Source organism: Hemitrygon akajei, chromosome 5, assembly GCF_048418815.1.
Source record: "Hemitrygon akajei chromosome 5, sHemAka1.3, whole genome shotgun sequence".
NCBI lineage: Eukaryota > Metazoa > Chordata > Chondrichthyes > Myliobatiformes > Dasyatidae > Hemitrygon > Hemitrygon akajei.
The window spans coordinates 32,335,287-32,351,376 of NC_133128.1; the positions used below are offsets into that span (position 1 = coordinate 32,335,287).

The window sequence follows — 16,090 nt, forward strand, 5'->3', positions numbered from 1 at the left end:
CTCTATGTCCCTGTACTCCTTTTATATTTGATCTTATGGTCTAAACTTAAGTTGAACCTGATGGGCCTCTTCAGACTCAAAATATAGCACTGCATTAATTTTTGATATGCCACATGACCATCCACTTTCACAGCACAAGTCTACTATCATCTTCCTCACAGGTCACTGTGTCTCTAGGTTTTACATCATCTGCAAATTTCACCATATAAAAAATATATTAATATATATCAAGAAAAGCAGAGATCATAATACCAGTCACTGGACAACCACATTCTGAAAATCAATTTTTTACTACTACCGTTTCCTGTTAATGCAGCCAGCCTTGATGACGTGCATGTTAAATGCACATTATCAAATGCATTTTGACCCCGTTACTTCATCAAAAACTTCTAACAGGTTAATTAGACATCCCTTTATTAAATCTATGCTATCCTTCCCTGAGTTAGGTGACTTCTAACCCTGTCTGTTTATTAATAGTTTCTATTGGTCTCAAACTGAGAAGTCAAAAAAGGAGGCCTTTAAGCCTATCTTTCTGTTAGTTTCAAACTCCACATCTGATAAGGAAGACAAAAAAATAACATCTTTGGTCAAATTTCAGTGATGAAATATTAGAGCCAAAAGCACCATGATGCAGTAAGCACTAAATAGAGGTTGGAGAGGACTAGAAGAGGCTAAAACAGTATCACCAAGTGGACTGAGAGGCTTCAAAAGGGAATTGGATAGGCACTTGAAAGAGAATAAAATGCAGGACTATGGGGAAATCAGCCAAGGATTGGGACTGCTGGGACTGGTCTACTATGAAGTGTCATAAATTTAATAGACTGAATAACCTCATTTTATGCTTTAACAATTGTACAATTTTAAGATGAGGGAATCCATATTTTACAGCATAACCAGCTTCTCCATAAAGGGGTCTATAAGTTTTACTAGGTCTCCTCACAGGGCCATTGCACCTGAACCACACACCTGGACACAAGTTCAACCTCTATTAAAAGGACAATTACTGTTAACCTACCTGTTATTTTCTTTTCCTTCTTTAAGTCTATTTGTAGCCACTGGGCTTCATCAGAGTGAAATGCAGCCCAGGGGGAGCCTGGCTTCTTCAGGCGTGCTTTTTCTGGCCCCCAGACATGGAATTTTCCTGAAGGATCATGCCACTGTAAAACTGAAGATGCATTGATCTGGCTGTCTCTAATGACGCCAGATTCCATTCCCAATGTTCCATAGCAACCTACAGACCATGTAATAAGCACCCAAAATCATCAGTTTTCACATGTACATAAGTGTCAACCTTTACAAAATAAAAACACAAGCCAGTATCTTATAATGACGTAAGAATTACCCACTACTGGAGTTGGCCTGGTAGGCAAACTATCCTTTAGTAAGGCAAATTTTGCTTGGATGAGACCACATTCTACTTAGAGCCAAGAAGGAGGAAGCATCTCAATAACAGGTAAATCTACAGTGTTATCCAAGTTAAAAATCAGTGTTCCTTCTCATGAGAAAATTATTTGGTCCTTTATCCTTCAAATATGAATGGAATAAAGGCCCCCCTCAGAATATGAAACATCTAAATCATCTGTAAAAATGAAAGAATGCCTCAATTTAAACTGAGATAAAGTGATAACCTCCCTTGGAACTCTAACCAGCATGAATCACAGACTCGTGGAATAGAGAGAATTATATCTGTAGACCTAGGTGCCTGTATTTGGGAGGGAGGAGTATCCAAGCAAAAAAGATTAATATTTAACAAACAGCACAAATACAAGTTTATTATTGATCCCATCATTTTTAAATGAGAAGCTGAGTACTTAAAGCTGTATGTAGCACAAATAATTAAAGATGGTTATATTGAATGTACACTCACCATTGGTCTTGAATGTAAACAGATTAGCCGATAACGGTCCTCTGTAAAATTAAGGGAGACTGATAAGATTAAGTTATGCACCGGCAAAAAATTAAATTAGGTTACATTCAGTTTAAAATGCACTACTGAATATTTGTGGTACATTGATTGAGGCAGTCTCGTTGGGTTTGAATGAGTTATCTAGAGATTTAATCTCACTGCCGTGGAATAAAGCAACAGAGAGGAATACAACTCCAAACTGGGAGGTATTTCAGAAATTATATACAATACATAAACAGAGAATGAGGATTGTACGTCAATTCGCTGACTGGAGACATGTGCCCCAGGGGTCTGTTATTCATTGTTTTGCATCCATCATCAAAGATCCTCACCATCCAGGCTTTCTTGCTGCTGCCATCAGGCTGAAGGTAGAAGAGCCTCAGGACTCACACCACCAGGTTAAAGAATGGTTTCTACCCCTCAACCATCAGGTCCTTTGAACAAAAGAGGATAACTACACTCATTTGTTGAGATGTTCCCACAACCAATGACCTCACTTTAAGGACGGTTTATCTTGTTATTTTATGCACTTGTTATTTATTGCTGTTAATTTATATTTGCATTTGCAGTTTGTTGCCTTCTATGCTCTTCTTGATCTTTCATTGATCCCGATTACAGTAACTATTCTATAGATTTGCTGAGTATGCCCGCAGGAAAAAGTATCTTAGGGTTGTATGTGGTGACATATATGTACTCTGCTAATATAATTTATTTTGAACTTTGAACTTTAAATTATTTGGATGTTAATGTACATGAGGCAATTAGCAATTTTCCTGAGGAAATTAAATGAGGAGGTCCACAGTACACTGGATAAATCCGTAACCAAGCTTTTTCTCTTCGTTTTTACCCTCCGTCCACACTAAAACTGCGTTTTTGTCCCCTGAAACCGGAGCTTTTCAGAAACGCTTTCCAGGGTGGGTATTTTTGAAAACGCTGCTCGGGCAGATCAGTGTGGATGGGGTAACTGGAGAAATCTGAAAACGCTATCAGACAGCAGTGCGCTATTTCATTGTTTTCTTGAACGCAACCTAACAATTTCAGAACAGACAGCAACGAGACCGAAGCCAGAAGAGTTAGAAGTGTACTCACCAAACACTTTGACCCATAACTTACTGAATAAATAAGTATACTCACTTTGCCCTGTTTTCTGTCCTTGCTCGTATGAAGGTGGTTTACCTGTTTATGCAAGTACTTCTCTGACAATAGATGTGTAACAGCCTAATGTAACATCGTATGGAAATACAAGATAATACTGATGCTGACATGTTTTATACATTTAACAAGGTGCTTTATTAATGCAACAGAGTTAGTCAGTTTTTCAATGTTCGTCGTCAGCCGGGTCAATCTGTCTGTGAACTCCCTGTCGGTTGCCCCCATACGCTCCAGTATTTGTTTTTTTTACTTTTAAGTTCTGCTGCGCGAGAGTCAACAGCTGTCCATCATTTTAAGTTTTTCTAGTCTGTAACTACACAAGCACGCACTTTTACGGCGAGATTCAACACCAAACATGCTGCTTGTTTTCAGTAGATGTGTCCTGCGCATGCCCAGTAGGAGGAGATTCGCCGAAATCTCCGTTTCAATGTGGACGGAGATATTTTCAAAAATGCATAGTGTGGATGCCTATCGTTTTTACGTGAAACCAGCGTTTTCAAAATTATCCGGTCTCATGTGGATGTAGCCTTATTGACAGCGAAGCAGGTTGCAATGAATCACAAAGAGATGTCAACCAGTTAGGAGGATGGGGTGAGAAATGGCAAATGGTTTTCAATTTAGGTAAGTGTGAGGCGAGGGCTTACATAGTGAATGGCAAGCACTGAGCAATGTAGTGGAACAGAGGCACCTGGGGGTACAAGTGCACAGTTCATTTCAAGTGGCAGCACAAGTAGACAGGAGGAAAAAGTACCAGAAGGGAAAATCAGGGAAATCAATGTTCATGCCATCAGGTTGGAGGCTACCTAGATGGAATATGAGGTGTTGCTCCTCTACCCGGCGAGTGGCTTCATTGTGAAAAAAGAGGACCGAAAGGCCCGAAATGGAATGGGGATAGGAATTAAAATGGTTAGCCACTGGGAAATTCCACTTTTTGTGGATGACATGGAGGTGCTGGACAAAGCAGTCCTCCCCCCCTGCCCCCATGGGGGTAGATCCTGTTGAAGATGATGGAAGTTGCAGAGGCTGATGGGGTGCTAGGTGAGGTTAAGAGGAACTCTATTCCTGTTAAAGGTGGTGGGAAGATGCAATGAGCGCAGATGTCCAGGAAATGAAGGAGATGCAGGTGATGGCAACATCAGTGGTGGAGGAAGAGAAACCCTGTTCTTGAAGGAGGACATCGCTGATCTCCTGGAAAGAACAGCCTCATCCTGAAACAGTTGTGGCGGAGATGAATGAACTGAGAAAAGGGAATAAATATTTTAAACAGGTGATATGGTAGGAAAAGGTATAGTCAAGGTGGCTGTAGGAATTAGTAGGTTTATAAAAGATATTGGTAGATGCTTGTCTCCAGAGATGGAGACAGAAAGATTGAGAAAGGGAAGTGTCAGAAATGGACCAAATGAACTTAAGGTCAGGGCGGAAGTTGGAGTCAAAGTTGATGCAAGTGACAAGCTCAGAAGAACTCCCATCCACTACCACTAAACTCATTGTTCCCTTACCCGGCACTGTTCATTTCTACCTCCAACCCAAGATCCACAAGGAGGAAAGCCTTATCCTGGGAACAGATCAGCTACATCTGTTCCCATGATGAGGCCTTCCTTTCCAGGACATTAGGAATGTCCTTCTTCTTCAAAGAACAGGGTGTCCCTTCCTTCACAATTGATCCCTCGGTTCAGTCTCTTCCCACCTACATCTGTGACACTTCACATACTCTCGACTCCTCAATTCCCAGGCCCGGATCGCCTCACCTTAACTCTGGATGTCCAATCCCTATACACTTCTATCCCCCATGAAAAAGGCCTTAAAGCTCTCTGCTTCTTTCTCAACGAGAGATCTTGACAGTTACCCTCCACCTATCTCATCTTCCATCTAGTAGAACTGGCCCTTACCTGTAACCGTTTCTCCTTCAGCTCCTCCCACCCTATCCAAAGCCAAGGGGTAGCCATGGGCCCCAGCTATCTCTGCCTTTTTCATTGGGTACATAGAACAGTCCATGTTCCAAGCCTTCCATGGTAATGCTTCCCAATTATTCTTGCACCACATGGACAAGTGCATTGGTGCTGCTTCATGCACCATCATGAGCTCATCAACTTCAACACCTTTGCTTCCAAATTTTACCAGCCCTTAAATTCATTTGGTCCATTTCAAATACCTCTCTCCCCTCTTTTCATCTCTCTGCCTCCACCTCTGGAGACAAGCACAATCGATATATTTTATAAACCTACAGATTCCCATGGTTATCTTGACTGTATTTATTCCCACCCTGTCTCCTGTAAAAATGCCATTCCCTTTCTCAGTTCCTTCAACTCCCAGGATGAGGCTTTCCTTTCCAGGACAGAGTTGTTCCCTTTCCTCAAAAAAATAAATAAAAAGGGGTTTCCCTGCCTCCACCATTGATGCTGCCCTCACCTGCATGTCTTCCATTTCCTGGACATTTACACTCACATCATCTTTCCACCGCTTAACAGGGATTTTGTTCCTCTTGTTCTCAGCTACCACCACATGAGCCTCTGCATCCAACATTATTCTCTGCAGCTTCACATCTTCTGTGAGATCCTACCATCAAACACATCTTTACCTCCCACACTCCACTATCTGCTTTCCTTAGAGATCGCTTCCTCAGCGATTCCTTTGTTCATTCATCCCTCCCCACTCCCTCCTGGCACATGTCCCTGCAAGCAACAGAAATACTACACCTGCCCAGACACCTCCTCCATCACCTCCATGGCCTCTCTTCTGCCACGATGAGGCCACTCTCAGGGTGGAGGAGCAACACCTCATATACTATCTAGGTAACCTTCAAGCTGATGGCATGAATATCTGTTTCTCCTTCCAGTAATCTTCTCCCTGCCCATTCTCTTCTTCTATTCACCACTCTGACCTGTTACCTCTTCTCCTCACCTATCACTTCCCCCTGGTGCCCCTCCTTCTTCCCTTTCTCCCATGGTCCACTATCCTCTCTTAGCAGATTCCTTCTTCTCCAGTCCTTTACTCTTCCCGCCCACCTGGCTTCATCTAGCACCTGCTAGCTAGTCATCCTCCCCCTCCGCCCCATCTTTTTATCCTGGTGTCTTCTCCCTTCCTTTCCAGTCCTGTTGAAAGGTCTCAGCCTGAAATTTCGACTCTTCACTTATTTCCATGGATGCTGTCTGACCTGCTGAGCCCTTCAGTTTTTTGTTTGGGTTTGTACAGGACTTCCAGCATTTGCAGAATCTCTTGTGTTTGGTATTTTGGTCACCCTGTTATAGGAAAAACATTTTCAAGGTGGAGAGGGTGCAGAAGAGATTTAAATGAGGATACTGACTGCACTAGAGGGCCTAAGTTATAGGGAGAGGTTGGCTATGCTGGATCTTCATTCCCTGGAGTGTATGAGGATGAGAGGTGACCTCCTAAAGGTTTATAAAATTGAGGGGAATGGATAAGCTTTCTCTCCAAGATTAGGGAATCCAAAACTAGAGGGCACAGGTACAAGAGGGGAAAGAATTAAAAGGAAAACCAGTCATAGAGTCATAGAATCCTACTGCACATAATCAGGCCTTTTGGCCCATTAAGTTGGTGCCAGTTAGCTGATGGCATGAACATCTATTTCTCCTTTCCTCAGTGCCATTTAACTGATCCCAGACCATAGCCCTGTATCCCATCCACATACCTATCCAGATTGTTACAATTGAATCTTCATCTACCAATTCCAATGGCAGCTCAGTCCACACACATATCACCCTCTGAGTGAAGGAATTCCCCTCCAGATTCCCCTTAAATATTTCATCTTTCACCCTAAACCTATGATCTTTAGTTCTAGTCTCACCTAACCCAAAGGGAAATAAACTACATGCATTCATCCTATCTATACCCCCTCATTATTTTGCCTACTTTTATAAGAGCTCCCCTTCCTCTGCATTCAGGGGAATGAAGTCCTAACCTATTCAACCTTTTACTATGACTCAGGTCCTCAATTCCCAGCAACATCCTTGTAAATTTTCTCTGCACTCTTTCAAGCTTACTGATATCTTCCCTGTAGGTTTAGTGGCTAGAACTGCACATTTCGGCCTCAACAACTTCTTCTACAACTGCAACGTAACAATACAACTCCTGTAGTCTGTTCCCTGATTTATGAAGGCCAATGTGCAAAAAAGTTCTTTTTTATGACGTGATCTACCTGTGATTCCAGTTTCAAAGGATATTGGATCTGTATTCCCAAGCTCCTTTGCTCTACCACTGCCATTCACTCTGAAAGCCTCATGCTGGTTTCAGAGATAACTTCCTTACACAGAGGTCAGCGAGTACCTGTAACAAGCTGCCAGAGGAAGTGATTGAGGAGTGTACAAGTTTAGCATTCAAGCAGCGTTTGGGTAGGTATATGGTGGAGAAGGGCTTGGAGAGTTCTGGGCTGAACGCAGACAATTGGAGGTATCAGGGAGGTGCTCAGTGGCTAAATGGGCTGAAGGACCTATTTCCATGCTGCATTACTCTATGACTCAATAAGGGAATTGACGTTGGGCTAACCTGGTACATGGGCAGATGTTTTGATATATTTAACAAGTATATATTATACTGAGCTCTTCAATTACAATTAAGTTAAGAAATGAAGCCACTGGTAGCGATCAATAGAGATGCATGTACAATTGCAAAGGTAATGTCATTGAACAGGATGATGGAAGAGAGACAGGCTGCCAGAAGATATTTCTGATCTTAACACAGATGACAGATATGTTAAAGAAATTAAATATTCTCCAGCAAAATGCATGCAAATCTAGAGATGAGAATATTGAATAATGTGAAGAGGAACAGTTCTTATCATGTAAAGGGTCAAAACTAGAAGATACAGATATAACATGACTGACAAAATAACCAAAGTAGCCATAAAGAACTTCCTTCTTTTATGCAATAGCTGGTTCATTTCTAGATTACACTGCTTGATAGATTTAACCAGGGGTTTTGAAAGGAATTAGATGAATATTTGAAGGAAAAGAAAACGCAGGACACAGAACAAAAACAAGGGTGTGGGACAAGATTTTTCACTCTTGAAAGCTGATATAGATTCAAAGGGCTGAAAAGCATTCTGCTGAGTTTGATTCTACTAAATCTGTGTGTCCACTGTTGACTGTAGCTGGCTTTATGACCAGAAGCCCAAGAAGGGGAGAGATGAAACAATTTGTGTAGCCCTGCATACTCAGCAGTTCTAATGTTATAATGTTCCTTTCCTTTTTAGCACATTTTCTGCCTGTCATCTAGCCAGGGAAGGAATGCAAAGGAGACTGCAGACCAAAAGCAGTTAGGATCCTATAGCTGGGTTAATTATAGCACTGGGGGTGGTGGGTATGAAGTTTCTAGATCTTAGGAATGTTGATGAGTGATGTCTGATACCAGCAAAGACGTGGATAGTTGCAGTGGGGATGAGTATCCAATAGTGGATGGGAGAAAAGGTAAACCTGCTGCATCAAGTGGAATAGATAAGTTCCAAAGTTCTTATCCAATACCAATTATCACTTCTTGGTGCTTACTTTTACACATAAAACAAAATATTTTTACTCTATTTATATACATGACAATTTTATAAGATTATGAATCTCCCCTACCCAAGTGAAAGTGACATTTTTTTCTTAATTTATGTACTTACAATTTCGAGGACACATTATTTGCAAGAGTGCTTTCATAATATGGAATGCCTTTACTGATCACAACATTGATCCGGCCACCCAGAAAATTAGACACCACACCAGCATGAACACCAGCCATACATAGCAACGAAGACTGAAAAAGAAACAACAGTCAATGTTCATTGTGCACATTAACTCACTGCAGATTTATACAATAAGTTACAGGCTTGAATCGTGAAGGAAGGTTTCTCTTTCCTTTAAAGACATTGTTTTATTTAGAAACATTGATTTTGACAAATTATTCACAGTGCTGGCAACTCAGGGATTTAATACCTGAGAGATCAGTTAAAGATGGTGGATTTAGGAATATGAAACAAATTAAATTATTTGTTTTTACATAGAAGTTAACATGTTTGCAGAATACATTACCAAAGAGGACCTCTGAGAGCTAGTCAGAATTCCTGAAAGTAGAAGAAGTTGGGGGGGATGCATTAAGAAAGACAACATTGCAGTGGAAATCAATCAGAAAACTAACATTTTGGAATTTCCAAAGGGATTATCTCAATTTCCTGCTAAACTTCAGATGAACCTTAAGGGACCAGTATAAATGGTTAAAAGTGCTTATTTATATTGTTTTTCCAAAGTTTCTGAAAAATTTCCACTGGGAGGAAATTGGGAGAACCAAGCAAATTTTTCCCTCAAGCACGATAGGCCTAATGACTTTTTTCTGCTCTTAAAATATCCTGCTGGTTTATATTGTAATATAATGATGTAAGCTAAATTCTTGTTGATCACAATGTAAGCTAAAACTAAGTGTCTTTTTGCATTTTTAAAATCAGTACCTAGGAATTCATTCCAACTTTCTATTGGACAGTCACAAAATATAAGAACTCAGCAAGTCAGGCAGCATCTATGGAGGGGAATAAATAGTCATGACTTCATCAGGATCCTTCATGCTGGTTTGACTCCATAGGTGCCTCCTGACTTGCTGAGTTCTTCCAGCATTTTGTCTGTGTTGCTCAGGACTTCCAGCATCTGCAGAATGTCTTCTGTTTTTGATTGCATAGTGCATGGACAATGCATATTCTGAGACATCTTACTAGCATGGATAAAGCAGTGAGTGGCTGACTGGCAGGAGGCAAAGAGTGGGAATAAAGGGAGCCTTGTCTGGTTGGCTGCTGGTGACTAGAGGTGTTCCATAGGGGTCTGTGTTGGGACCGCTTCGTTTTACATTATATGTTGATGACTTGGATGATGGAATTGACGACTTTGTTGCAAAGTTTGCAGACAATATGAAGATACATGGAGGGGCAGGTAGTTCTGAAGAAGTAGAGAGGCTACATTAAGAGAATGGGCAAAGAAATGGCAGATGGAATACAGTGTTGGTAAGTAAATGGTCATGCACTTTGGTAGAATAAGTGAAAGGGTTGACTATTTTCTAAATGGAGAAAAAAATACAAAAGAATTGAGAAGCAAAGGTATTTGGGAGTCCTTGTGCAGGATTCCCTAAGGTTAATTTATAGGTTGAGTCTGTGGTGAGGAAGGGAAATTCAATGTTAGCATTCATTATGGGCGGGGGGGGGGGGAAATAAAGTATAAAAGCAAGGATGTAATGTTGAAATTTTATAAAGTACTGGTGAGGCCTCACTTGGAGTATTGTGAGCAGGTTTGGGCCCCTTATCTTAGAAAGGATGTATTGAAACTGGAGAAGGTTCAAAGGAGGTTCACAAAAATTATCCCAGGATTGAATGGCTTGTCATATGAAGAGCATTTGATGGCTCTGGGTCTGTTTTTGCTGGAATTTAAAAGAATGAGGGTTGACCTCACTGAAACCTATTGAATTGTGAAAGACCATGATAAGAGTGGATGTGGAAAGGATGTTTTCTATGCTGGGAGAGTTTAAGCCCAGAGGACACCCTCAGAATAGAAGTGCACCCTTTTAGAACAGAGATGAGGAGGAATTTCTTTAGCCAAAGAGAGGTGAATATGTGGAAATCGTTGCCAAAGGCAGCTGTGAAGGCCAAGTCTTTATGTATATTTAAGGCAGAGGTTGATCAGGGCATGAAGGCAGGAGATTGAGGCTGACAGGAAAATTGGATCAGTCATTATGAAATGACAGAGCAGATTCAATGGGCCAAATGGCCTAATTCTGTTCCTATATCTTATGGTCTAATGGTCTCACGCCCCAGGCTCCTTGGGCAGTTGCACGACTCTTTCCTTGAGTTTACACCAAGAGCAAGTCAGTTCAACCATAATTTGTGTCAACCATGGGATTTGGGGTCATACTTCCATCTCCCATGCATAGCCATTATCTTCTCTAGGACAACAACTCATTACAAATAAACTTTCATACAATCAACATATTATAAGCAAATAGATATACAATTGATTTACTAAATGAAGTTCGTAGACTGATTAGTTAAATGTTGATGTCCAATTAAAACCAGGTCCACATCACCTCTGCTCCATTTTTTAAAGATAGGTTTCAGCTGTTCCTTGACAGAGCAACTTCAAGGAAATATCCTATGATAATGTAACGGATGCACCTCCACCACATGGTACGAGGTGCAGCAATCTCTCATTTATATTGCATCCTGTAATTTTGCACGAATATGCAAATATAAGAATAACAAAAAGCATCGGTGCATTTTGGTGATGTGCACGTTACCTGCCACTCATCTGTTTGGGCAATTATGAAAATAAACCATGAAGGATTAAACAACCCTTGAAATTGTTTATATTATTATTTCAATCATCTATTTGCAAACAAGCTTCTGGAACTACAGAAGTTAAAACTGGTTTGAGAGGCTAGAGAAGGAAAACACGCACATCTAGTTACTCTTTGCTTTTTGATCATTTCAACTGGTGGTCAATTCTGACTTTGACTATGTACATCATGTGCAAGGGAGACTAAAGTACTTGTATAACTGAGAATGGAGTGAGGAAGCCATGGGCCGTTTTGTTTAAAAAGACAATAGACAATAGGTGCAGAAGTAGACCATTCGGCCCTTCGAGCCTGCACCGCCATTCTGAGACCATGGCTGATCATCTACTATCAATACCCGGTTCCTGCCTTGTCCCCATATCCCTTGATTCCCCTATCCATAAGATACCTATCTAGCTCCTTCTTGAAAGCATCCAGAGAATTGGCCTCCACTGCCTTCCGAGGCAGTGCATTCCAGACCCCCACAACTCTCTGGGAGAAGAAGTTTTTCCTTAACTCTGTCCTAAATGACCTACCCCTTATTCTCAAACCATGCCCTCTGGTACAGGACTCTCCCAGCATCTGGAACATTTTTCCTGCCTCTATCTTGTCCAATCCCTTAATAATCTTATATGTTGCAATCAGATCCCCTCTCAATCTCCTTAAAAGAGTGATGTATTAATTGTTCCTGTGAATATGATGGCTAGCTGCTTCCTTCAGTTTGATTGGAGGCACTCCATAACGTCATTAGGTGGAAGTACCAGCAATAATGTAGAAATAGGTTTATATTTTGAAGTCAAAACATTGTACGAGCAGGCAGAAATTGGGGGATAGCTTCACCTATATGGATCTGGATGGCACTGTTAAGCAAGCCTTGGTAAACTGCTGCAAACATTCATGTGGCAGACATTGTGTTATAGTGGTTGAGTTAATACCACTGATGGATACAGAGCCAGCTTAGTATTATTGCATCCGTAAATGGCATTGAGCTTCGTGGTAACTACATTTCCAATCACACTCATCCTGGGATACAGTTTATTCATCCACAGAGTCATGGTATGGAAACAGGTCCTTAAGCCCAACTCATTTGTTCATGCTCCTGACTTAGCCGAGTACGTGGAGAATTTATTATTTTTTTTTAAATTTTTTTTTATTAGTTTTTCAAAACATTTTACAAAATTAAAAACCCCAAATCCCAATGAGGAGCATTAATACAGAGCAAGGTTAAGCATACAATATCAATATGCTACAGAGGAAGAGAATTTAACAAAAAAGCACCTAAATTAAAGACAAGTGAGCTTAGTGTCCTCCCCAAACCCCACAACACAAGAAAAAAAAACAACAATTCCAGACCAACCACCACACAATATAGAGAGTATAAGTCCGGACAATCAAACTCCCAGACTGTGAATACACTTAGCAACAGAGGATAATAATGCCTACTACCAGAAAAGAAAGGGAGCTGAAAGCAAGGGACCGAAGGGAAAAAAAAACCCTAGTCAAGAGGAAGGTTATGAAAGTAGTCGATAAAAGGCCCCCAGATCTTATGGAACTTTAAATCCGAATTGAGAACTGAATAATGAACGAATATGAGTTTCTTGGAGGAAAGCAATGTCAGCTTTGAGTTGTTTAATATGTGAGAATACCTTCCTCCTTTTAACAGGGTGGTTCAGTCCCTTTACATTCCAGCTCACAAATTTAAGTGCACTAGCCATTATCAATTACTAATACATAAAAGGCAGCAGGCATATAAAAAGTCCAGCAGTACAATAGCAGTCTGGGAGCAGAGATGTAAACATAGATTCGTAAGGTCAAAATATAAACATGTCCTAAACAATAAAGAAATGTTGGAACTGGAAAATCCGCCCCACCCACACAACCCAAAACTAGACGGCTACCAAAACAAGTAGCTAGCTCTACCAAAGAAATTATCCCAAATACAACTTCCAGATCTGTGTCATTGACAGCAGTTCTGTATAAATGCTATAACAAACAGTAACTAGTTTATGCACTAGGAAACATAACTACAGATTAGAACACCTTCTGCCGAGATATACAACTTAATACAGAGAAAATCGTAAGAAAACCAAAACTAATCTACCCGCGAAATATTATAGGATAAAGTAAGAGAAAGGGGAAAAAAAAGGTAATAAGGAAAAAGAAAAAAAAGAGGAAGGGGAAAATTGTAAATTCAAGACGAGTATTTATCAACCGTTTACCGAGAAGGGAGAAAAAAACATTCAGAGAATGGAAAATAAAAGGGGGTGAAGAAAAGAAAAAGATAAAATAAATAAGTATTTAAAACAGAGGAAAAATAAATCAGCAGTTGAACTGTGAACCGACAAACAGGGAGGCCTTCACTAAAGACTTCAAACCTCCAAAACAAGTTAGATTTAGTTGTAGAACTCTGTAGGTAAAGTTATACAGAGGTGAAAATAGATTACACACACACCAAATCCCGGGAGAGATTGTCAACAGCCTTTAGAGTTTCAGTGAATAATGTCTGAGTGATTCAAGTGAATTCCGAGTCCAGAGAAAGTAATTTTACTACGAGGAGTACTTATCCACCATTTTAGGAAGTCCGATCAGATTCCGAAGATGACTGGATAGCCGGAAGACTTGCCACAAACGCTTCGGCTTCCCTCGCTGATTTGAACCACTTGAATTCCCCGGTATTAAACTTGATTCTTAGGTCAGCAAGATTACGAAAGGAAGGTTTGAAACCACGATCAAAAAGCACTTTCATTACGCCTTTATACTCAGCGCGCATCTTTAAGGTCTGGGGTGCAAAATCTTCCACAAAGCGAATGGTTGTATCCTGGAAAGAAAAAGAGCCTCTGCGACGTGCCTCCACAATCAGACTGTGTTTTACCTGGTATTGATAGAAACACAAGATTACTGGTCGCGGACGGGTGCCCAGAATTCCGGGGGGGACATTAACTCTGTGTGCCTGTTCAAGCTTGGGCGGGTTTGGAAGCAGATCCTTCCCGAATATCTCACAGAGAAACTCGGCGAAAAACTTCACGGTTGATCCCTTTTCAGTCGCCTCTGGTAATCCCAGAATTCTGATGTTACAGCGTACGATTTTCGAGATCCACCATTTTGGAAAGAAGTTTGTTAGATTTTTCCTCTAAGCTGGAACAGAGAGTCTCCAAGTATCGAACCCGACTTTCTAAAGCTTCAGAAGTCGAATCGATGCGAGATAAGTGTTCAGCATGTTTGTCCACTTTATCGTTGATCCAATCCAGTTTGTCTTCTAACTGTTTGAAAGCGGTTTTAATTTGCTTTAAGATTTTGTCTCGGAGATTTTCAAGCGCCTTCATCGTCACGTCTGACGAAGTCGTAGTTTCTTTTCTCCTGGATTTAGAACTCTTGCTAGACATTGTAGGTTAGATATGTTCACAGGCAAGTAAGAGATACCGAAAAAATTCCTATCTAAGCTTTATAAAATGGAGACATTTAGTGCAAAGGTAGCGACAGTAACGGAACAAAAGTTCGGAGCAGCTAAGCAATCGCCATCTTACCGGAAGTCGGAGAATTTTTGAAAGGCTTTAGGGACCATAGAGGCATGACTCAGCAAAATACTAAATCTCCAAACTACTCTTGGTGTCACAGTTTTGCTTCTATTCGATGGTGATCCAACAGGGTATTGATAGAAAAGTCAGTACCACTAAGTATTATGGAAAGGTGGTTAGAAGCACCTTTACTCGAAATGGTCACTGTCTTTGAACTTTTCTGGGCAAAATCATTTTACAATAGTGTTGTTTATGCCTCTGCCCATTTCATCGTATCAGGATTCCAGACAATAAGCAAATAATGTGTAAAAGTGCTTAACATTCCTGTTTGGGATGTTTTTTAATGTGGGAGTTAATTTTTCAATTCCCATACAGACTAGAATTTGTTCCACATACAATGAGGTGAGGTCCATTCTAAACATTTACAGATTCAAAATTTTAACATGCAACCTTTTCTGTTAATCTTAAGTATTACTGCATTGAAATGTTATTGCATTTACATCATATCCCCTCCAACCCCAGCCAGAATGAATTTTTATAAGCAGAAAAAGAAAGTTCTTTCAAGGACAGAAATGACTGAAGAAGAGGAGATAAATACATGCATTCACACGACACCCAGCTGTCCACAACTTTAAGGCAGAAGCTGTGCCATTTATTTTAAATTTCACTGAAAGAGGTAGTGAAGGGAATACATTAAGCTACAGTGCATCTTCTCTAGACGTCCATAAACCAACATGTCAAAACACAAAGTAAATGATTTGTATTGGGTCTCGTCACTGGGAATGATTCAAACAACGGTTTTGAAACAGGATGTTTCGCTGAGGTATGCTGCTAATTTGCAAGTGTGACCACACATCACTGGGCTGTACAGTACCAGTCACTATATCATCACATTTATAAGAAACCACATTTAGAATAAACAAGCATCATTTGAGTGAGTAATGGGCAGAATTTGAATTACACACCATTGCATTTTCCACTCTGAAATGACCTAACAGACTGGAAGTGTCTGACTCAGCTGGTTGTGCCGTACTTGATGAGTTTACCTGCCATCTTCAATTATCTGCTGCGTTTTATCAGATCCAGTTTAAAATGCTTTTAGTTTTTCACCCCTCAAAGTCTTCAATTTACTCTATTTGAATATTATAGATTTTTCAATCAGTAACTATAGTTTAGAATTGAGATTGTAAATATTTTGCATTAAACTTTAGGTAGC

At 40.4% G+C, this 16,090-nt stretch overlaps 1 protein-coding gene across 2 annotated transcripts in view; it reads right to left on the bottom strand.

Moving 5' to 3' along the window:
* The window catches only part of dcbld2 (discoidin, CUB and LCCL domain containing 2), a 104,143-nt gene that overhangs the window by 24,619 nt on the left and 63,434 nt on the right, over window positions 1-16,090 (bottom strand). For both annotated transcript variants that reach the window (XM_073045145.1, XM_073045144.1), the window contains exons 6-8: window positions 8,676-8,809; window positions 1,868-1,908; window positions 1,016-1,231 (exon numbers count right to left, since the gene is read on the bottom strand). In XM_073045145.1, the coding sequence (XP_072901246.1) occupies window positions 1,016-1,231; window positions 1,868-1,908; window positions 8,676-8,809 (391 nt within the window). The remainder of the gene's footprint in view (window positions 1-1,015; window positions 1,232-1,867; window positions 1,909-8,675; window positions 8,810-16,090) is intronic.